This window comes from Microtus pennsylvanicus, chromosome 7, assembly GCF_037038515.1.
Source record: "Microtus pennsylvanicus isolate mMicPen1 chromosome 7, mMicPen1.hap1, whole genome shotgun sequence".
NCBI lineage: Eukaryota > Metazoa > Chordata > Mammalia > Rodentia > Cricetidae > Microtus > Microtus pennsylvanicus.
The window spans coordinates 3,427,493-3,448,664 of NC_134585.1; the positions used below are offsets into that span (position 1 = coordinate 3,427,493).

The 21,172-nt window shown below is 57.6% G+C and overlaps 3 protein-coding genes across 28 annotated transcripts in view; 2 read left to right on the plus strand and 1 right to left on the minus strand.

Annotated features, from left to right (window-relative positions):
- The first annotated feature begins 177 nt into the window (after positions 1–177).
- Phf1 (PHD finger protein 1) lies at positions 178–5,458 on the plus strand. Of its 3 annotated transcripts, none has more exons than XR_012911314.1 (15): positions 178–630; positions 1,280–1,452; positions 1,537–1,618; positions 2,103–2,198; positions 2,530–2,630; positions 2,718–2,866; positions 3,028–3,123; positions 3,230–3,298; positions 3,391–3,514; positions 3,594–3,661; positions 3,752–3,856; positions 3,964–4,150; positions 4,243–4,337; positions 4,537–4,645; positions 4,850–5,458. XR_012911314.1 is itself a non-coding variant. In XM_075979619.1 (15 exons), the coding sequence occupies exons 1-15, from the start codon at positions 189–191 to the stop codon at positions 5,127–5,129; spliced, it is 2,145 nt and encodes a 714-aa protein (XP_075835734.1). In that variant the 5' UTR covers positions 179–188; the 3' UTR covers positions 5,130–5,270. The 3 variants fall into 3 exon arrangements, 2 of the variants coding, with proteins under 2 accessions (XP_075835734.1, XP_075835733.1); XM_075979619.1 differs by having other exon boundaries at positions 179–630; positions 4,568–4,645; positions 4,850–5,270; XM_075979618.1 differs by having other exon boundaries at positions 180–630; positions 4,565–4,645.
- Positions 5,459–5,549: 91 nt separating this feature from the next.
- Cuta (cutA divalent cation tolerance homolog) lies at positions 5,550–7,051 on the minus strand. Its single transcript, XM_075979620.1, has 6 exons — positions 6,849–7,051; positions 6,412–6,620; positions 6,225–6,284; positions 6,065–6,110; positions 5,915–5,964; positions 5,550–5,741 (listed from the first exon to the last, which is right to left on the minus strand). The coding sequence occupies exons 1-6, from the start codon at positions 6,888–6,890 to the stop codon at positions 5,609–5,611; spliced, it is 540 nt and encodes a 179-aa protein (XP_075835735.1). The 5' UTR covers positions 6,891–7,051; the 3' UTR covers positions 5,550–5,608.
- Positions 7,052–8,709: 1,658 nt separating this feature from the next.
- The window catches only part of Syngap1 (synaptic Ras GTPase activating protein 1), a 30,378-nt gene continuing 17,915 nt past the window's right edge, over positions 8,710–21,172 (plus strand). For 4 of the 24 annotated variants that reach the window (XR_012911315.1, XM_075979626.1, XM_075979623.1 and 1 more), the window contains exons 1-5: positions 8,797–8,966; positions 11,875–11,996; positions 13,729–13,834; positions 19,551–19,642; positions 20,009–20,130. Coding sequence is in view for 21 of the 24 variants with exons in the window: in XM_075979626.1 (XP_075835741.1) it covers positions 8,900–8,966; positions 11,875–11,996; positions 13,729–13,834; positions 19,551–19,642; positions 20,009–20,130 (509 nt within the window). In the remaining 3 variants the exon portion in view is untranslated. Of the gene's footprint in view, positions 8,967–11,874; positions 11,997–12,751; positions 12,771–13,728; positions 13,835–15,606; positions 15,835–15,910; positions 16,017–18,631; positions 19,430–19,550; positions 19,643–20,008; positions 20,131–21,172 lie in introns of those variants that run through there. The other 20 variants (XM_075979628.1, XM_075979625.1, XM_075979633.1 and 17 more) reach the window with 17 other exon arrangements.

A 21,172-nucleotide genomic window follows, 5' to 3' on the forward strand; every position in this document is an offset into this window, starting at 1 on the left:
CAATGCCCAGGAGTTCAGTCACACCACGGTTCTCGCGGCGGGAGGTGTGGCTGCCTGCCCAGGTGCAGCGCCCAGGCGGGGCCGCGCGTGCGCAAAAGGGTGGGGCGACAGGAAGTGTGAATGGGGGAGGGCGGTGCCGTGTGCGGAGGCGGAGCTTGGAGTGGCCACGGGGGCGGGGCAGCTAACGGATGTGGCATGGGGCGGAGCCCAGCCCTGACCTGCAGGCTGGCTGCCAAGAGGGTTATTTCCTGCTGCTCTTGGAGCGAGCCTCCCACCCGAAAAGGGGGCTGCTAGGATTCCCTCGTCCTCCCCGACCGGCCGCGCCTCTAACCGTGCAGTGCCCTCCGGGCCTGCCGGAGGTGCTGCCCGCCCCTCCGGCTTCTCCTCCCCCCTGGTGCTCCCCACCCACCACTCCTCCCTCCCTCTGTCGACTCCTCCTGCCGCTGCCGCTGCTTTGGCTGCTGCGTCATACGCCCCAGAGCAGCCAGGACGGAGGGGCTGGGCCCGGGGACCCCCTGGCCTCCTCCTGCACGCCCTCCGGCGTCCACACACACTCTTCCTGCACTCGGGGTTCACCCACGTCTCTTGGGTCTGCTCCTGCCTGTCTCCCAGCTGCCCCAGCTGTCACCGGTAAGAAGGCGGGAGGCCCTGAGCGGGGGCAGGGAGCGGGGGTCGGTGTGCAGGAAGAGACATGACAGCCTCCTGGTCCTGGTTTAGGATCTGGGCTGGGCTGACTCAAATTCCTCCTCAGACTAGCGGTGTAGGGGAGTAGAGACCTGGACAGGGACACGCCCCCCTCCTGGGGCACTCAGGGAAGTTATCTAATCTTGGGGCAAGGAGCCTCAAATTTGAGGGTGACCTAACATAGCCTGGCACCAGGATAGTTGTTCTAAATGAGACGCACAGGCCCAGGGAGGCAGCTGTTTCTACTCAGGGAAACAAATCCAGAAAAGCTCCTAAAATATCCCAAAAGGCAACAGAGCGTCCCAATTAGGATAACTCTAAACAGCTGGGAAAGGTGAACCTGCGTGGTAACCTTGGTCCTGCAAGCATCTCTTCCCCTGAGGTCCCTGGGAGGTAGGATGCTACAGAACTAGGCTGAGGAGACTGTAGGGAGAGGAGTGGAGTCAAGAAGCTGGCCAGGGTGACCCACCTCCTTAGGTGTCTAAAGGATTAAGAGGCTGGGGTTGGAGGTGTTTGGTCCTAACCCGCAACAGAAAAAGAGCAAAGAAAGCACAAAGCTTTAACACTCAAACTCTCCCTTCCTATTTCTGACTAGCACCCCCCCAGGATGCAATGGCGCAGCTCCCCCGGCTGAGCCGCTTGGGTGCACCCTCTCTTTGGGATCCAGCCTCTCCTGCTCCCTCAGGCCCCAGACCTCGGCTTTGGGAGGGTCAAGATGTGCTGGCTAGATGGACTGATGGGCTGCTGTACTTGGGCACCATCAAAAAGGTAAGGGTTACCTCCGCTCTCCTGCCACCTCCTCACTCTCCTGACTCTTGCTCTTACTTCATAACCTCTGCTCACCTGGTCCAGGTGGACAGTGCTCGGGAGGTATGCCTGGTCCAGTTTGAGGACGATTCCCAGTTTCAGGTTCTATGGAAGGACATCAGCCCCGGTGAGATCCCTCACACCTGCAGAAGCTGGAGGGGCTGGGAGGCGCTGCACACCTGCAGAAGCTAGAGGGGGGGGGATGGAGGCGCTGCACACCTGCAGAAGCTGGAAGGGAATGGAGGGGCTGGGAGGTGCTGCACACCTGCAGAAGCTAGGGGGAGGGAATGGAGGGGCTGCACACCTGCAGAAGCTGGAAGGGAATGGAGGGGCTGGGAGGTGCTGCACACCTGCAGAAGCTAGAGGATGGGGGAATGGAGGGGCTGCACACCTGCAGAAGCTGGAGGGGGGGATGGAGGCGCTGCACACCTGCAGAAGCTAGAGGGGGGGGGATGGAGGCACTGCACACCTGCAGAAGCTGGAGGGGCTGGGAGGCGCTGCACACCTGCAGAAGCTGGAGGGGCTGGGAGGCGCTGCACACCTGCAGAAGCTGGAAGGGGATGGGAAGTGCTGGCTTGAAGTCAGCCTCCTGACACTTTGTTCCCTCATAGCTGCCCTCCCTGGGGAGGAGCTCCTCTGTTGTGTCTGTCGCTCTGAGACTGTGGTCCCTGAGAACCAGCTGGTCAGCTGTGAGAAGTGTCGCCATGGTGAGAGGGCAGGGTACTTGAATGGTAGAATTTGCCCTGGGTCTTCTGGATTGCCACTAGCCTTTCTAGCATGGGTTTTGTGTCTCCTGTCCTGGCCAGTCTTCACCCTGTCACCTCATCTCTCAGTAGAGAGGGAGTCATAGGATGAAGGTGACATATACCATGCCAGGTGGCTTACATGGATCCTTTTCTAACCATGCTTCCTTGAGCAAGGCCCTTATCCGCTATAAACCTGTTCGCTCACTTGCAAAGTCAGGGTAACGCACACACACCCGGCAGGACCGTGGAGGTATGCACACAGTGGTCTACTCTCAACATTGTCCTTATTCAGCGTATCACCAGGACTGTCACGTTCCCAGAGCCCCAGCCCCTGGAGAAGGAGAGGACACATCCTGGGTCTGCCGCCAGTGTGTCTTTGCGATTGCCACCAAGGTAAAAGCAGCTCTCTGCCCCTTCCTGTGGGAGCCTTCCATGATATCTCCCCTCCTGCTTCTGAGGTCCTCACCTGTTCCTCTGCAGAGGGGAGGCGCACTGAAGAAGGGGCCCTATGCACGGGCCATGCTGGGCATGAAACTCTCTCTGCCCTACGGACTAAAGGGGCTGGACTGGGATGCTGGCCATCTGAGCAACCGGCAACAGAGCTACTGTTACTGCGGAGGTCCTGGGGAGTGAGTGATGAGGGGTGCGAGCTGGGGGCGGCGTGGTGGTGGTGGAGCGAACAGGGTGAGGGGCCCCATGGCAATGGGGGCGTGCTGGTGGTGGTGGAGCAAACAGGGTGAGGGTGCCCCTGTGGCGATGGAGGCCACAGGCAGACTGTCGTCCTCTTGAGGTGGAACCTGAAAATGCTGCAGTGCTGGCGCTGCCTTCAGTGGTTCCATGAGGCCTGCACCCAGTGTCTGAGCAAGCCCCTCCTCTACGGAGACAGGTGAGCCCGAGGGAGACTGCCCGGTGCCTTCCTCACCGGCTCGCCCTCTGCCACTTGTTGCGCAGGAGGGCTGAAGGAGGTGCCTTCTTGACCTTACTCTGTCCAGATTCTATGAATTTGAATGCTGTGTGTGCTGCGGTGGCCCCGAGAAGGTCCGACGGTTACAGCTTCGCTGGTGAGGCGGCTGTGCCCTCAATTCTATTGCCTGCTACTGTACCCCAGTGACTCCTGACTTCCACAGTGCTGACGATGTCGTGCTCCTCCTAGGGTGGACGTAGCCCATCTTGTCCTCTACCATCTCAGTGTTTGCTGTAAGAAGAAGTACTTCGATTTCAACCGAGAGATCCTCCCCTTCACCTCTGAGAACTGGGACCGTCTGCTCCTGGGGGAGGTAAGGGTTCTACCATTTGGGACCTGGGGTGGGACATGAAGAGGAATGACTGCTCCCTGACCTTACTCTCTTCCTTCAGCTTTCAGACACCCCCAAGGGAGAGCGCTCTTCCCAGCTCCTTTCTGCACTTAACAGCCACAAGGACCGGTAGTCAGGAAAAGGGGCACGGGGTGATATGGAGTCTGGATGGGGGAGCTGTGCCACAGCACTGACCTGCTGACTCTCTCCTTGTTCTAGTTTCATTTCAGGGAGGGAGATTAAAAAGAGGAAATGTCTTTTTGGTCTCCATACTCGGACCCCTCCTCCTGTGGAGCCTATCACTGGAGATGGAGCCCCCACCAGGTCACTGGTCCAGAGGGGATAGAATCGGTTTGGAGGGTACATGTATAGGAATGGGGGGTCTTGGGGTGCCTGGGAGGGGGCTGGGGGGATAAGGAGGCCTCTTACAGCTTCCCTTCAGGGCAGGGCCCTGGGGGAGGGGTCTCACGTCCCCTGGGGAAACGCCGGAGGTCGGAGCCAGAACCCCTGAGAAAGAGGCGGAAGGGGAAAGAGGAGCTGGGGCCATCCACAGCAGCACACAGTCGGCATGGGTCCCAGGAGCAGAGGGAGCAGGCTCGTCTACGGAGGGCACTGCAGGTACAAGGGCAAGGGGAATCCTGTTGGGCAAACTGGTGGGATGAGGAGAGGGATCAGGGACCATTACAGGGTCCCTCTGGCTTTTCTTATAGGCCTCAGTGTCTCCACCACCCCCCAGCCCTAACCAGAGCTATCAGGGCAGCAGCGGCTACAACTTCCGGCCCACAGAGGCCCGCTGTCTGCCCAGGTCAGTGCCTGATCGAGATGAGCCCCAGCTATTTCCATTCTCCAGCCACTATCACCTGCGATTCTTTTCCTTCTTCCCCTTCGCTTCTCAATTCTTTAAGAGACTTGTAGCATGAATGACACCCAGTATTCTGGGAGTTCAGTGCACTATAACTGTTTGAACTCTGCCCTTGGTGGGGAAGACACGCTTCCGTCCTCAGGTCCTGACTTGCCTGTCCCACACCTCAGCAGCCCCATCCGGATGTTTGCTTCCTTCCACCCTTCTGCCAGCACTGCAGGGACCTCTGGGGACAGTGAAGCCCTAGACAGGTGAGTCTGTCGGGTCAGCTTCTTCCTTTCCTTCTGTGGGCTTAGGCTCTTAGTCTCAAACTCTATTTTCATTCCTTTGATCCACACGTGGTCTTGTAAGACAAGGTCTCTGTAGCCCAGATGGCAGCCCTCCTTGCTGGGATTAAAGGCACAAGCCACCCACATCTGGCCTGTCTGGTCTTACTGTTGTCTTCTCTCTTCCAGGTCACCCCTGGAACTTCACATTGGCTTCCCCACAGATATCCCTAGTTCCCCCCACTCAGTGACTGCCTCCCCCACCTCAGCCCCCACCCCCGGCCTTTCTGGACACTCAGTCCCCCCTTCCCCCTTATGTCCTAGTTTGTCTCCGGGGACTGGGGGAGGAGGCCGAGGTGGGGGTGGCTACCTGTCCCGAGGGGACCCTGTCAGGATACTTGCTCGAAGAGTGCGGCCGGACGGCTCTGTGCAGTACCTAGTTGAGTGGGGAGGAGGGGGCATCTTCTGACAGCCCTCTTCTGCCCGCCTCCCCATCCACACACTGGCACTTTCATGCCCTGACCTCTGACCTCACCTACAGCTGGGATGTACCTGGAGCGATGGGGGTAGTCCTCCCTACTGCCCAGGCTGGAATCCAGGGGAGTGGGGAAGAGGTCCTCTCCTCTGCCCCTTCATGACCCCTGATCCCTCATCCTTCTCATTTCCTTTGACGTTATTTTGTTACAGCTTTTAAAGTATTTTTTAAAACTATCCAACCCCTGGGTATAGAGATGGGGGTGGGGAGGGTGGTCCAGGATTCCAGACTCTGTATGACTGTAATAAAGAGAAATAAACGAACGTGGCAGACAGTCATTTTGAAAGAGGGGCAGAACACAAGGGCAAGGGGTGCTTGATCTTCCACCACCCGCATCTATGTTACACGGGAACAGACAGAGAACAGAAGAGGATTTATTGGGGGCTCGGTCATCACCTAGAAACCAGGGGGCTTTAAGCAGAGGAGGGGGCTGTGGCAGAATCTGTAGTGGACTCTGTGACCTGGCGCACCCAATGCAGGTACGGGGGATTCCCCTGCTCCACAGGCAATGCAATCACCTCAGCAACTTCGTAAGGGTGCACAGATCTGCAGAAGGGACAGGGCTGGGGTTATTCGCTCACCCAAAGGCACACCCCAATAAAGTCCACCCCACCGTGTCCACTTCAAAGCTCTTTGGGTGAGCTGGGGTTTGCCTGAAATGCTCGCGGCCCTGGTCCGTCCCCCAGTACCGCCACAAAGAAAACCTTAAAAGTTCTTACCGAACAAACTCTGTCAGAGCAGGGACCAGGGAGCTTTGGGTTTTAATCATCTAAAGGGCAAAGACAGACACAAGTTCAACCAAGGGGTGGAACTGCTGCCAGGCGAGAGCCACAGCTGTCCAAGGAGCCAGAGAAGAGGGGGATTCTCACCATCAGCACCTCACTGTCTTCCTCGATCTTCCCTTTCCACTCATAGCTGAAGAGGTCAGAGAAAGAAGGGCACAAAGTCTTGGGGAAGAATGATCTCCCCCCCCCCGCGCAAAAGCTCTCAGCCCCTTCAATTAGACTGAGTTTCTGAGTGGCGACTCACATGGACAAGATCTGCGGGATGAGGTTGACGCAGGCTGCTAGGCGCTTCTCTACCACCGCCCTGAGGGTGAAGCGCGGGCAGTCAGTGCGCCCCGCCGGCCTGGACTTGGACGGCAGTCCAGGGCCACCCACCGGGGCAGCACCCTTCCCCTAGCCCAGCTCTCCCTGGTAGGTTCCCAGGTCCCCACCTGGCGATCTCCTTGGCGACTTTTTCATTGGGACAAGTGACAAAGGCTGCAGAAACTGATCCTGGAACGTAGCCGGAGCCCGAGGCCGGAGAAGGCTGGGACGGAGGGCTTCCAGAAGCCATGGACAGCAAGGCTCGGGGCAGCAAGAGAAGGCGGGAAGCCAGCGGCAGCAGCGCGGGCATCCAAAGAATTGACACGAGCAGCGTGGCCTGGGGAGGGGGGAGGCTCAGCGTTCCCACAACTGCCCCAGGACACCGCACGCCGGGCGCCTTCCTGGGCCAAGCGCCAAGCCTCTGCCCGGCCTCCTCGGCACCAGCAAGAAATAAGGCCCCTGACACTTAGAGACACTTGGAACACCCCGTCAGACCCTCCCTAGGCGCTTGGGGTGCAGAAGCCCAGTGAAACTTGGAGACCGGAAGGGGCGGGGCCAGACTCACCCCTCCGCCGAGCAGGACGACAGGCGCCCGCCCCCAGCTCATGCAGCCCAGGCTGGTGGAGAAGGGGGTGTAAAGCCGCGCGCTTCGCGAAGCAGGGACGGGGAGCCCCAGAGGAGCAGCCTCCTCTAACCTGGGCGGCGGCCACGTGACAGGAGCGGCCCCGCCTTCCTGAGGGTCTTCAGATCTGCCCAATCCCGGCCCTCGAGTGGCCCGATTGCCCCGCCTCCTGAAGGGTCGGGGCGGAGGCCCCTCTGGCCAATCGGCAGCTAGAACGGAGGCCGTGTGCCGACAGGGCCCGCCCATTTCAGTGAAGCCCCAGCCGGCCGCTGGCTGGGGGACGCCGCTGCGGCGGCCGCCGTCACGTGACGGCTCTCGCCCTCTCAGGCGGCGCCGCCTCAGTAGTTGCGGGAGGCGGCCAATGGCCGGACGGCCTCCGGGCCACGTGACGCGGGAGCTGGCGAGCGGCGCCCGCGCTGCGTCAGGCTGGGGCCGGGGAGTCGTCCTGAGCCCCTGAATGTGCCTAGTAACAGTCCCCTCCTCCTCCCCACCCCGAGGCCGGCGGCGGCGGGGGTCTGAGCAGGCGGTGCTGGGTGGGGACAGCGCCCCGCGCCAGCCCGCCCGCCCGCGCGTTAGCCCCGAGCTGAGAAGCCAGCTGTCCCCGGGTAGGGGGCAGCGGGCAGGCAGGCTCAGCCATGGCCAACACGGCCGTGATCAAAAGACGGGGTGACACCTGTATATAGGCTCGGTGATGGGAGGCGCCGAAAACCCGCAAATGAGTGGCGAGGAGAAATGAGTGGCAGTTAGGGTTCGGAGTGATGGCCCTGTTCCTTCTCCCTTGCTGATCCTTGTCCCCTGGATCAGCCCACCCTTCTCTCCGTCTTGGGTCTCCTCACCTTCATCCAATTCCCCTAAGGAGCCAGAACCTGCCCTACATAACCTCCCTGGGGCCCAAACACATCCAGTGACCCAAAAATGGAGAGGGGGCCAGTGAGAGGTCAGAGAAGAGGGAGGAAGCAGCGGGGGAAAGGCTCTGCCACCCAAAATAACCCCTTCCTCCCAGGTCTGGGGTCCCTGGCACGGGTGCTGGAATTCCCGCAGGCCGAAGTTCAGGCTCTTTCATTTCCCTCTTGAGTTGGGGGCTATCCCTCTGCCTCAGAGATCCTTGTGTGTGTGGGGGGGTGTCCAATATTTGGGATCTTTATAGGGTCTGAATTACTTTTCGAGTCGTTTGTGGGAATTGAGTCCATGATCACTGACTAAGATCTCTCAGATTTAATGAGTTTCGGATCTCTTGTGGTCCTCTTTCTCCATCTTTGGGTCAGCTGAATGTCTCTTCTCTCACCCCCAAGTCTGCAGTATTTTTTCTCTGGGATATGAATCCGGGGTTTCTCATCTCTAGCTAGGTCCTAAGATCTAATTCTGGCCTGGGGCTCTTTCTAATAGTGATTTCATCTTTTTCTTTGAGTCTGGGTCTCTGTTTTGGGTTCTCAAAACTAACACTTTAGGGTCCGAAGTCTAAGACTAACGTGGGTCTGAGGATCAGATTCTAATCTAGGGTTCCTTTCTGCGGGGGGTGTGTGGCTTTTTCTCTGAGATCAGGGGTCTCTTTCCTCCTAGATTTGGGTCTGTGAGATTAATTTGAGTGTGGAGTGAGGGATGAGGTATCTTTCTCTGGGTCTGGGGTCTGTCTCAGGGTCTGGGGTCAGCTTCTTCAGGACTGCTGCCTCCGGCGTGTATGAGTCAGGGGTCTCTGGCTCTCTCTTTTTCCGGGTCTCCCTGAGGAGGGGTGGGGGCTGCAGAGTCTCTCCCTCCTCCTCCTGCTCTCTCCTCACTAGCTCGCTTCCCCCGCCCCCCCTTCTCTCTCCGTGCTGCCGCTGCTGCCGTTGGCTCTTATTCTCCTCCTCCTCCTCCTCTCTCCTCCTCTCTGCTCCTCTCTGCTCCTCTCTCCTCCTCTCTCCTCCTCCTCCACCTCCTCCTTCTCCCCCTCTCTCTCCCCCTCTTTCTCTCTTCTTTTTCTCCCCCGTCCCCCCGCCCCCTCCCCCTCAGGCCTGATGAGCAGGTCTCGAGCCTCCATCCATCGGGGGAGCATCCCCGCGATGTCCTATGCCCCCTTCAGAGGTACGGTGGTGGTAGGGGTAGGGGGAGGGCCAGATGGGGGGGCAAGAGGGGGAGGGGCAGGGGGCGGGGGAGAGCCGGGGCCACCGAGGGGAGGGAGCGGCTGAAATGGAGGGAGAGGGGAGGGCTAAGAAGGCAGAGGTGGGAACAGTGGGAAAGGAGGGATTGGAGGTTAGAGGCATAGGGTATGTAAGGGATGGAGGGGCTGGGACACAGGCCTTGAAGGGGGCTGAGGGGAAGATGATGGAGGGAAGGAGCGTCAGAACGGCGTGAGAAGGGAGGATTGAGTTTGGGGGAACGCTGCAGAAATTATTTGGGTTTGGGAGCTGTGTGAGAAGGAAAATATCAAGGAAATAGAGGCACGATCTTAGGAGAGGGGGAGAAGGGGCAAATGAAAACATAGAGGTGGGATGAGAGACCGAGAAGATGGGGAGGGAATTTGGTGAGGGGCTCAGAATGGTAGGGGTAGGAAAAGAGGAGGATGGAGGGAGGGATGGGGCCAGATGGAGAAAGAGGGTGGCAGTGGGGGGGTGGGGGTCCAGATGGAGGGAAGAGAGGAGGGAGAGAAAGGATTGGGGGAGGGGATGCCAGAGAAGGAGGACCAAGTGGGTTTTTTTTTTTTTTGGTTGGGTCAGGGGAGATGTAAGATTGAGTCATGGGAGCAAGGGCCAGGTTCTATTCTGCTGGTGATTGACCCTCATCAGGACTCTTGATCGGGAAATACAACCCCAGGGGCCTCCTCAGCTTGCTTCACTTCAGCACTTTGACCCCTTCCCCCACCACTTATTTCCATTCCCCCTCCCTTCCTCTGCTGTCCATCACTTATATCTTTCCCCCCATATGGTGTCCGTTTGTTATATGAGTCCCCCTTCTGTCCTTCCCCTGTATTAATCCCCTATCTCATATATATTCCCTCTCCCTCTCTTCTAATAACTCCTTATTACACTATCACTGCTCCTGGACCCCCATGTTTCTGCCCCTGTTAGGTCTTCCTCATTCCCTCTGCCCCATGTTGGTTGAAACCATTTGATCTGTTTCCTTGTTCCTAGGCATCTCCCCTCATCTTTGCTTCCTTTTCTTTTAGATCTACTCTGTTATATGTCCCTGAACCCATCCATCTTCTGTTTCCTACCCCTTTCCACCTCGTCGCCAGGGTCTGTGCCTATTTCTTTTCCTTGTATACCCTGCCTTCACCTGTATTCCTCTTTGGTCCCCTCTGCTTCCTGGGGACTTGGGGGTGCCAAAACACAGGTTGTGATGGTTGGAACAGGGGCTCTAAAGAATCTCTGCCTTGAACTCTTGTGGAAGGTGTCATTGCAGTAAACATTTCCCATTTCCTCTTTCTCTGCTATGTTCCAGGATCATCATCTTTCTTAAGTCGAGACTGTGTGTGTGTGTGTAGTAGTCCCTAAGCTAAGGTTCCCTGTGTCCCTTTCCTGTTCCCTGTGGTCTAACCTGCTTGCCCCAGCTGCAGCCTGGACAGCTCCTCTGTTTTGTTATGGTTATATGTATCAACAGCTTTTCCTCAGGTTCGCCATGTGTTGAGTCACAGTAGGCTTGTTGCCTTGGGCGTCTGTGGTCTAAGCTATGGGTGATGGTGTCGTTGTAGTGCTGGGGCTTTGAACCCTAGTGGTTATCTGCCACTGAGCTATGCTCCCCGGCCCTGTCTGGAGGATATTGGCAGGGTCTTCAAGAAAGCACTTACAGTGAAAATTTGAAAGCATCGTGACTTCTAGACACTTCCATCCCAGGGACTCATCTTTCTCTCTGACCTGCAGGTTGGGTAAATCTGAGGAATCACCATAATCAGTAAGAGGATGGAGTTTTTCAGAGCTCACTCAAGGCACCAGAAGAAAGCCCAAAGGCCATTTCTCCAGAAATGTGTCAGATTAATGATCCCATGGAGGCGACAGCATGGTGTTTCTTCCTGTGAAATTCTCTAACTAATGTCTTAAGCCTAGTTTTATCAGCAGTCTAACTTTCCTGGCCCCCTTAAGGCCCTTCATCGTATCTCCATGAATGGTATATGGCAATGGTGCTGGCAAGGCAGCAAAGATGCGGCAGGAAAACCCTCAGGCCTTGAAGGATGCACAGCTGTTGGTCCCTTCTTGTCTGGAAATTTGTTCTTCTTCACATGTCATCCTGGGGTCGTCCTCTGTCATCAGGCTTGGTTGTTCCAGTCTTTCCTTCACCCTTTCTTAAGTCTCTCCCTGTGCTCAGGTGATGTCAGCCTGTGGAGCAGGCCTGACCCCTGACTGCTGGGCATGTTATGGACAGAGGCCTGACTGGTCTCTGCTTATCCCAGCACTACATTTCCCACCGTCCCTCCCTGATCCTTCTCAGCATCTTCTCCCTGGGAACTTCCCCCAGAGGAGGAACAGGGTAGGACCAGGGAGGAAAGGAGAGAGAAGGGAGGGAGGCCGCCATACTTTGAACATAGAAGCCTGCCTTCCTGCCTTCCAGATGCTTAGCTCTCCGATTCTCGTGACCCAAATGTTCTTAAACACCCATTTTCTTTCCCACAAGCTAGGTACCTCTCATTCTCCTGAATGACTGGGCCACATCCTTTGTATGTGGATTATTAACGCCCTCCCTCTGACCTCTCTGTATCTTTTGCCAGTTTCAATAAGTCTTTACTCCCCCACAAGTGAATGGGCAGAGTTTCCACCTTCTCCTGCCCCCGGTAAAGCCCCTCTATGTCATGACACTAATTCTTGTCCCTGAAGCCACCCTCAACCCCTTCCCAGGGCCACCTGTGGTCAACTCCTCAGTGTAAAGGCTCATCCTATGCCCAACAGATCTCTCCAGACAGGCGGCAACTCCTCCCATCTGCAAGCTCTTCTTTCCGTTTTAGGTTTTGACACCCAAAGTCTTGACCCTCCCTTACTGTTTGTGTGTCTCTGTCCCCCAGATGTACGGGGACCCCCTATGCACCGAACCCAATACGTTCATTCCCCGTATGATCGTCCTGGTTGGAACCCTCGGTTCTGCATCATCTCGGGGAACCAGCTGCTCATGCTGGATGAGGATGAGGTGAGCGAGCGGGGTGAGGAGAGGGCGGAGAGGATGGGTGGGAAGGGAGCGATGGAAGGAGGGCAACCGCCGAGACATGGTCAGGGTGTTATGACAAGGAGAGCCACCCTTTGACCTCTGCTAGCAGGTCTCTGAGGCCATTGGCAGTGCTGGGAGGAGCTAAGGTTCTCAGGTCTGAGTGTGCCTCCCATTTTCCACTCCATCCATATTGTGGGAAAAGGTTAGAACCAGGGAGGGAAAATGAAGAGCTAGGGAAAGAGTGAGTGAGCCTCAGCTTCCCCTCCTCTGCCACCCCTAGTTCTTCAGACCAGGACTGAGTGACCCTGAGAAGAGTGGGAAGGACTGGAGGGACTGACAGAGGTGACAGCGGTCAATGGATCTTGGCGAAGGCGTGTGCTTGAGACCAGGGTTTACATAGGCTTCTGTAGGGCTGGCTAGGTTTCCCAAAGGGAGACAGATGCAAGGAGGAGAGGCCCGAGGAGGCGGGCAACTGAGCATGGGCAACTGGGTACAGGAATAGGACTTGGGTGGACAGAGGAGTGGCCATGTAAGATCTGAGTCAGAGGGGTATGGCTTCCAAAGGAGGAACAGGGTCAGTAGTAGCTAGTTCATCAGAGAAGAAGGGTGAGGCCCTCAGGGGTGAGTCAGACATGAGAGTGGTTGGGGAGCCATCTTTGGAGGCTTAGCCTGGAAGAGGTGGTGAGAGGTGTCTCTAAGAACTGGGGCTGGCACTGGACTGGGGCTAACCAGGGTGAAGAGGGACCTTGAGGGCAGGTGAGAATGTAGAGAGACCACCAGACCATAAAACAGAAGCATCTGGGGAAGCCGGGTCACTCTGGCTGCAGGTGAGGTGCCTGGTACATCCAGTCTGGGGTGTTGGAAGGCGTTTGAGTGATTTGGCCTCCATCATCAGCCTCCACTAAGGATCTGAAGTCCTTGGATGGACTGGGAAGAGGAGAACCAGCATGAGTGGGAACCGGTGCAGGAGTGAGAAGGAGAGAGCCACAGAGATGGAGACAGGGAGGACCCACTAGCCATGGAGGCCAGCAGGGATAGCCTGGCTGGTAGGAAGGTGGGAGTGGGAAGGCAAAGATGGAGCTGGAATAATGAAGGCCCTAGGGACTTGGAGCTGGGTGGATGGTGGGGCTGGGGCCTCGTGGGAGTCTAGCTTCTGGGAGGGGTGGAAGTTAGGATGACGACTCCCAGGGGGAGTTGAGGTGAGGCCCAGGGGAAGGTAGGGCTGAGGGAAGAGAAACTGAGCTGCAGGTGGAGGGTAAAGGAAGGAGATGAAAGGGGGAGGTGACCAGGCCCTCTTGGGGGAGGGGAGGTTGGGTCCCAGTCTGGCCGCAAGCCGGGCTGTGGGAGGGAGACAAGCTGTGGAACTGATTATAAATGCAGCTGCGACAAGCTTGAGGGAGGGGAGGGGGTGAGGAAGGTAGGAGGTTGGGAGGGAAGCAGGGAGAATGGACGAACTGAAGGTCAAGGGGAAACCAGAGTCAGGAGGCAGCTAACTCCTGTGGAGTTGCGGGAAGCACGGAGTGGGGTTTGGGAGAATTCTCTAGACTGTGTTTCAAGAGGGAGAACAGGGAACAGAAAGTCCCCTTATCAGGGCCAAGTGAAGCTGGCAGGGGCGGAAGGGGCAGGCGGGCTGGCAAGAGGCCGGCCTTCCATGGAAGGGGAGAGGAGGGGCGGCACAGGCCCGTGGGGTCTGACACACTCCCCAATCCCCTAGATACACCCCCTTCTGATCCGCGACCGGAGGAGCGAGTCCAGCCGCAACAAACTGCTGAGACGCACGGTCTCTGTGCCGGTGGAGGGGCGGCCCCACGGCGAGCATGGTACGGCGGCCGAGCAGGCTCGTGCCCCGGACGGTCGCTGGGAGCGGGCGGGGGCGGAGAGCTGCCGTGATCCCGATACCGAGGACAGGGCGCCCTCGTCCGGGCTGCGCGGGGTACCGGGGCTGTTGGTGAGCGGCCCCCGCGTGTCCCTACGCTGCTTCGCTCCTCTCCAGCAGCGAAGTTTGACTGTTTCCCGGTGCTTGTAAAAATAGTCTCTTTAGATCTTTAATCCCCCGTCCGTGTTCCTGGCCACGGCCCTGACATCCTCCGTCTGAGAACTTGGAGAGGCTGATCTAGTCCCCACACCACCAGACCTGTGTCCCACCGCGAACTTCCATCTTCTTCCAGGCCTGTGGCCTTTCCCTCTTCTTGCCCCTCTTTCGTCAGTTTATTCTGTTTCCTGTAGTTGTATCGTGTCTGCTTTCTTGTTTCTCCCCACTCTCATTTTCCCGTTTCCCTCTTGATCCCCTGTCCCTCCCCTCGCTCTGGGTGGAACTCTGTCAGACCCCCATCTCCTCACGGTCTCTCCCTCTCTCCATCTGTCTCTTCCCCTTCCTCCTCCCTTCTGCCCCCACCCCCCTCTTTAGTCATTTAAAAAAAGATTTTTGTCTTCCTCTGAGAAGTTCGCTTAAAAGGTTTCCATGGGAACAGTGAGGGGAGATGAAGGCAGAGAACAGGGATCTGCAGCCGAGGTGCAAAGAGACGCCCTCAGTCCCCGGAAACCCCCTTGCCACTGCCCGGTTCCTCAGCATTTCCCTTCCATGACCCCCATTCAACCCCAGGCGACCCCTTTATCCCAACCATCTCTTCCTCCCCAGGGATCCAGGCTTCCAGTTGCTTCCTTAGAGAACCAGTGGCCTGTGTTATCCATTGGCTCCAGCCAGCTGCCTTCTGCCTTCTGATAGGTCAAGGCCTCACCGCCCTGGGGGAGGGGGCAGCTTTGGGACCCCGGAGCAGTGGTCAGGGATGTGTGTCATTGTCATGGAAACTGACACAGGGGTGTAGGTAGCACTCTGAGGCAAGCCAGGAGGTGGTGGTGGAGAGTGTCTAGAGATGGGTGATGTCTGTCTGTCATGTCCGTGTCTGCTGCATAATTTTTGTGTGCAGTGTGTACCTGTGTGCACCGGAATGGTAACATGATCACAGAGCGTGTTCGTCATGTGTCCTGCAGTTGGCCGCTCTGCCCACACAGTTCTCTGTCTCCTTACGCTGGGTCCTCAGAGTGTTGAGGCCTTTGGTGTGGGTCTCCTGTGTTTTGGGTGGAGTTAAGGTGGCCTGTGGAGGTTACTGTATTGGGCTTTAGTAGAGGCTGGGAATGGTTCCAGGGTATATATATATATTTGGAGGGGGGACAGGGTTTAGTGGAAGTTAATAGCTGGTGAACGTTTGGAATCTTCTGAGGGAAACAGTGTGTAGAGGGCATGAAGGATGTGCAGGGGACATAAAGGTCTTTGGGGCCTTGGGGGCTCCGGTCTGCAAAGGTGTTTGCTGAGGCTGTGGACGCTCCAGCCCGGGAGAGGTCGCCGGACCTTTGAGGGCATTGGAATCCAGGGCTCCTCCTCTGCTGGGTGGAGCTGCAAACCCTCGCTCTCTTCAAGGGCTCCTCTCTCTCTTTTGGGGGTGGGGGTCTTGCTCAGGAGGCGATGATGGGAGGCCTAGCTGGTTTTGGGGGTCCCTCTGTCCCCCTCCCCCGTCTCTCTCGCGTTGTCTCCGGGCGACGGGGCTCGTGACAGAGGCGGCCACGGCAGCAGCGGTCGCCTAGCAACGGCGGCGGGGCCCGGGCAACGGCGGCAGCGGCGGGAGCGGCGGCGGAGGGAGCCGTTCCCGCGGCTTTCACCGCGCGGCCGTCCAGGCCGTCCCGGGCCCCGCCGCCGCCCCACCGCGCCGGGCGGCGCGAGCCGGGCCGCCGCCCCCTCTCCCTCCGCACTCGCCCCTCCCCCGCGCAGAACGGGCCCCTCCCCCATCGGGGACACCCTCGACCCCCCGGGGGGCGGTGCGAGGTAAGGGCAGGGCGGGGCCGGGCGGACGAGGCGCGCGCGTGGGGGTCGCGCGCGTGGGGCGGGGGCGCGCGTGTGCGTGGGCACGGGAGGGGGCTGGGGAGGCCGCGGTGGCGGCGGCGGCGGCGGCAGCAGCTGCTCCCTCCGCATGTTCTCGCTGCATCTTCCGAGTGGGGGGAGTTATGGTAACTGGAGGGGTGCAGCAGAGGTCGGGAGGGGGGGTCTTGGCATCTTCGTGGGGGCAGGGTGTTGAGCACGCGTGGGGGTGGCTGGTGTGAGGGGGGGTCTTGGAGGCCTGCTGGAGGGGCAGCCCTGGTGTTTGCGTGTGTGATCGTGACCGTGCTGGTGTCTCCGTGTGTCGGTGCCATGTGCAAATGGGGCCCAGTTCCTCTTGCACACATGTGTAGCCAGCACTGTGCAGGTATGCCCTGTCTTGCCCTGCCTCTGACAGTGAAGAGCAAGAGGGCCTGAGGGACTAGCCACTGTTTTTTGGGGCAGTTTGTGGACATACTGATTCATGTCACCTCTGACCCTGAGCGTGCATGTCCCTGGCTGAAGTGTGTAGGAATGTGTGGCTGGTCGAATGAGCAGAATTTTCAGTGTCCCTGGTGGCAGGTGTGTATCTTTGCATGTGTGTTCCAGCTCTGGCCTGAGTATCTGTGTCAGTCCTCGCATGGGTGTCCAGGGCGTGTCTGGATGTGGGTGGTGTGCCAGTGCTGGGGACAAAGTGTGTGAGTGGTTCCCTGTAGTCTGACTGCATGAGACACCTTAGGGATAGGCAGGGTGAGCCTCTGCCTGCTCCCAGATGGGGGCAGGAAAGCCTGAAGGGAAGGAGTGGGGTGAAGAGAGAAAGTAAGGATGAGAGAGTCAAAAAGAGGAGAGCGAAGAGCCAGGAAGAAATGGAAATGTAAGAGAGCCGAGCTGGACTTAGAAGAGAGAAAAGAGACTAGGCTTAATATAGGGAAGTGGGGAGGCAGACGAGGAGCCAGGTCTTCTGGGAAGCAGTCTGCCAGGGTGGAGAGTCTAGGCTGGTGCAGGTCTGGAGGATCAGGCTTGGTCCGATTGCAGGAGGCCATCCAGCCATAGAAGCTGGTGCCCAGTGAGGCCTGTCACCACAGACTCTGCAGAGCATGCCCTCCCCCCAGTTTATTCCCTCTCTAACCCTGCTCCTCATCTTTCTCTGGCTACCTTTCTCCCTGGCTCCCATCCAGAACTGTCAGCTGGATATGGAGAAGAAAGGCTACAGGGAAGGGTAGGGATCTGGGGGTTGGAGGGCAGGAGAGATGTTTGTGGGTGATAGCAAGATTAGACACACTGGAGAGGCGGAGTCCAAGCCTGTGCTCTGTGTGAGTGTGTGCGCTTGCTTGCTTGCAATTGTGTGTGTATACAGGGTGTGTACTGTGTGGGTGTATGCACAATGCCTGTGTTACGGGCCTGTGTAGGTGGCTGTTATGTGTGTGCATGAGTGTATATATCGTGCAGGGATGGGACATGGAGACCCAGCATGGCAATGTGTGCTTTTCAGGTTTGTATGTGTACATGGCTGTGTGCTGGTGTGTGTACATGTCACTGCAGGCACACTAATGACAGAGTATCCCGTGTTTCTGTCACTCAGCCCCCTTGCCTCTGTGCTTCTGCCTTTCTCTTCCTTGTGTTAGAGTCCCTGTGAGCACATGTGTGTGGCCTCCATGCTCCTGTGACTTGTTTCTGAGTTTTTAGCATTATATGTGTTGCTTCCAGGAACTAAGCAAAGCAATTAGCAGATTCTTTCCCTCTCTGTGAATGTATTTAGCTCTAAAAGAGAATTTCAGTGGACTTAAACTTAAGGCTTTTCTGCTTTTATTAGAGATGCTTGTGCGTGAGAAGAATGGCTGAGCTGGGCTCCCTGGAATGAGAGTAAGGCAGCCATACCTGAGAGATGCAGAGGATTGGATTAAGAGGGAGACAGGCTGGGCCCTGGGGCTCACTGCTTACTGTGTGACAGAAGGTCACTTAACACATTTGATCCTCATTTCTTGTTTTGATTGTTCTGTTTTTCTGTTAGCCATCACAGATGCTGGTGTAGTGTCATGGGAGAGCTAGAAGGCAGCAGGGGGATGGGGCGGTCCAAAGACAGTGACTGTGGATGTCCTTAGTGTGAGTTCTGACTGTTTGTGCTCCAGGGGCATGCAGCTTCCTTTATCTAACCGAGCTCACGTGTGTACATGGTGCAGGGATGACCATGGACGTCCCTGGGCTCACACTGGCATGCCCTTCCTGTGGAGCATGAACTGTTATAGGTTATATGTCCCTTTATGTGGTGTATTGCCCACATCAGCAGTTCAAGTATGTATACCCCTGTACAGTGCTCGCATATGTCTAAGCATGTGGGGTGTGTGGGCCTGGGGTCTCAATGTGGGTCCCTAGTGCCCCCATGCTCCAGGCTGTCTGTATGTCTCCCAAGCACAGAGTTCCCTCTTATTTCTCATACTGCAGCTGCGATATACACGTATTACCTCTGTTTAGTGTGTGTTTTTGTGCTCTACACATGTTCCTGGGAGACCGAACGGGTTCTCTTGTCTTGGGATCCAGACCTGTGTGTGCAGACCTGAGTTTGCCTATGAAAGGAGCAGAGACAGACTGGCTCTGAGGCAAATGCAGTCTTGAAGCAGGCACGGAAATGTAGTGTGGCTTTCACTGTTCTATTCTGGAACCTAGTGGGTTAACAGGCAGTTCTTCCGGTCGCCACCCCCCCCCAGCCTGTAGCTTCTTGTTGCCATGGAGATGGTGGCCCCGCCCCTGATGCAGCACCGGCCCCCCCATTGGCTGCAGTGGTGACTGTGGGGCTGAGGGGGGAGCCCAGGCCTGGGCAGCCATTCTGGAGCTGGAGCCGGAGCCTGGCATCCCCCCACTTTCATTCTCCTTCAGCCCCTCTCCCCTCCAAATTCCCTAGCAGCAAACCTTCAGCTCCCTTCCACTAGACTCTTGGCAGGCTGAGCTTCATCCGCATTCGCCTCCCCTCCTCCTCCTCACCAGCCTTTACTGGGGAGTCCCCAGAACCCCACTGCCCATCCTCCCCACTCCCTTGCCTTCTCCTTTTCAACCCTTCACTAGCACTGCAGTGCACGTGGAACCGGCTCCTTCGCCCCTGCTTCCATCTGCCCCTTCCTCGGATTTTCTGTTCCCCTCTTCGCAGCACAGGTCTCTTCTGAGACCCCCCTCTAGTCCTGGGAGGGGGTCATGGGAGGCAGCCCTGGACCTCCAGATAGACAGGGGCTTGGGGAGGTGGGGGGCAGGTGGAGGATGTGCCCAGCTGAGAAAAGAGGAAAGCCTATCCATGGGCAATGACCTTTAACCCATCTCCCCCGCAAGCAAGCCCCTTCTTTCGGGTGGGAGCCGGGGCACCGAGCCTACCTGGTTCGTGGGTATTCTTCATTACGGAGGTTTTACTGACCCTCCTCCTGACTATGCCCCTCTGCTGACTGTCAGCCCCAGTCATGGGCTTAAGGCCTCCCACCCCGACCCCATCAGGGGGCTCCGGCTCAGGTTCCTTGCCCCCTCCTTCCCACCGCCAGCCTCTCCGCCGCCGCTGCTCTTCTTGCTGCTTTCCGGGGGGTAGGTGAGGCCGAAGCTGAGGGACTGAGGGAGGTGGTGAATGTACTGACCCAGGATGGATATCGGGACTTAGAGTCCCCTGTCCCCTTCCCCCAACTTCCTTCGGGCCCTTTCCTCCCCTCTAGAATACCACTTGGGTCGCTCGAGGAGGAAGAGTGTCCCAGGGGGGAAGCAGTACAGCATGGAGGCCGCCCCCGCAGCGCCCTTCCGGCCCTCGGTGAGTGAATGGAAGTGCCTGCCAGCTGTGGCCCAGCTGGGCCCCATCCTTTCCAGCCCCAGCTGGAGTCCCAGGATTCTGACAAAGGACCAGGGAAGAGTGTGCATGTATATCCCCACCTCTTTGGTTTACCCCTTCTTGGCTCTGCCCCCTACTTCTTAGGCCAGCCCTCCCACCTTTTCCAAGCTAGTATGTGTTTGTGTTTGCTCACATCACACAGCATCCGTGGGAGCCAGAAGACAAACTGGTGTCAGGGCTCCTATCCCCTTCCCTGCTCCGTGTTCTTCCAGAGATTCTCTGCCAGCTGAGGGGTTCTAGAGAGACTCTGTACTGCCCCAGTCACCCCTATTCCCATTTGCTCCCCAGCAAGGCTTCCTGAGCCGGAGGCTAAAAAGCTCTATCAAACGTACAAAGTCACAACCCAAACTTGACCGGACCAGCAGCTTTCGCCAGATCCTGCCTCGCTTCCGAAGTGCTGACCATGACCGGTAGGTACAGGGCCTGGAATGAGATGGATGCGGTATAATGGTGTTGAGTGGGCTGGGGGATTCCCTGAGTACAGAGGTTGCGGGGGCTCATTTGTTTGGGGTGCTGAAGCATCAGAGAGGAGCTGGACTAAGCTGTAGGTAGCAGGAAAGAGGAGGTGATGGGGAGGACCTGCAGAGGCAGGGAAGGAGGTGAAGGTGAAGCTAAGGAGGCATCTTAGAGTGGAAGGAAGGGTGGGCTCCTACCCAAGGCAGGAAAGGACAGAAATTAAGGGCAGCGGTTGGAAATGGGTGAGGGGTGCTGGTGTTGCTGCTGATTGAGGGCTAGGGCTCAGAGACCCCAGTAGTCGTTGGAGGGAAGCAACAGAACAACCGGAAGGGAATTGGTCTGGTATGCAGGTAACAGAATGGGGGCAAAGGCTGGAGTTAATCGAGGGATGAGGAGGGAGACCTGGCTGCTTGCCTTTGTCCTTCTCTGGGCTTCCCCTTAGTCCAGTTACTCCCTGGAGAGAGTCTGTCCTTCTTTTCCCTTGTGTCTGGCTGGCCCAGGGATTAGGCGGGTAGGAAGGTTGGGATCAGGTGAGTCACACCTTTCCCTGCCCCCACTTCCAAGTAACCAGTGCTGGATTTGGGGCTGGCAGGGGGTGAGGGCATGGTATTCCTGGCCGCGGGGGCGGGGGGCCGGGGGAGCGTGGTGCTGACGGCAGCCAGAGCCTGTGATGACGGGGCTGCTATAAATAACTCCATGGAGGCTCCCACACCCGAGCTCTCCCTCCTGTTTCCCCATGCTCCCTACTCTTTGTCCCCTATCCATTCCACACCACTTGCTATCCCGGCTCCCCTCACTCTGTGCTCCCCTGCAGTGCTGTGCGCACTGCCAGCCTGGTCTCTGTCCTCTCCTCAGCCTCACTGCACCTGCTTTTGCTCCACTGCTGCTGTCTGCCTCCTCTTCCCAAATGTGCTCTCCCGTCTCTGACCTTTATTCTGCTCCATTCTGCCCACAGCATTCTCTTGTGCTTTTCTCTTCCCTGGGTTGTGCTAAAAC

Excerpts from the sequence above, each read along its gene's own strand:
- Phf1 (XM_075979618.1), top strand. The coding sequence starts at position 189 with ATGTGGCATGGGGCGGAGCCCAGCCCTGACCTGCAGGCTGGCTGCCAA. Across the intron at positions 1,619-2,102 it reads ATGGAAGGACATCAGCCCCG|CTGCCCTCCCTGGGGAGGAG; the intron begins GTGAGATCCCTC and ends GTTCCCTCATAG. Across the intron at positions 4,646-4,849 it reads GACAGTGAAGCCCTAGACAG|GTCACCCCTGGAACTTCACA; the intron begins GTGAGTCTGTCG and ends TCTCTCTTCCAG.
- Cuta (XM_075979620.1), bottom strand. The coding sequence starts at position 6,890 with ATGAGCTGGGGGCGGGCGCCTGTCGTCCTGCTCGGCGGAGGG. Across the intron at positions 6,111-6,224 it reads ATCCCGCAGATCTTGTCCAT|CTATGAGTGGAAAGGGAAGA; the intron begins GTGAGTCGCCAC and ends TGACCTCTTCAG. Across the intron at positions 5,965-6,064 it reads AAGACAGTGAGGTGCTGATG|ATGATTAAAACCCAAAGCTC; the intron begins GTGAGAATCCCC and ends TTTGCCCTTTAG.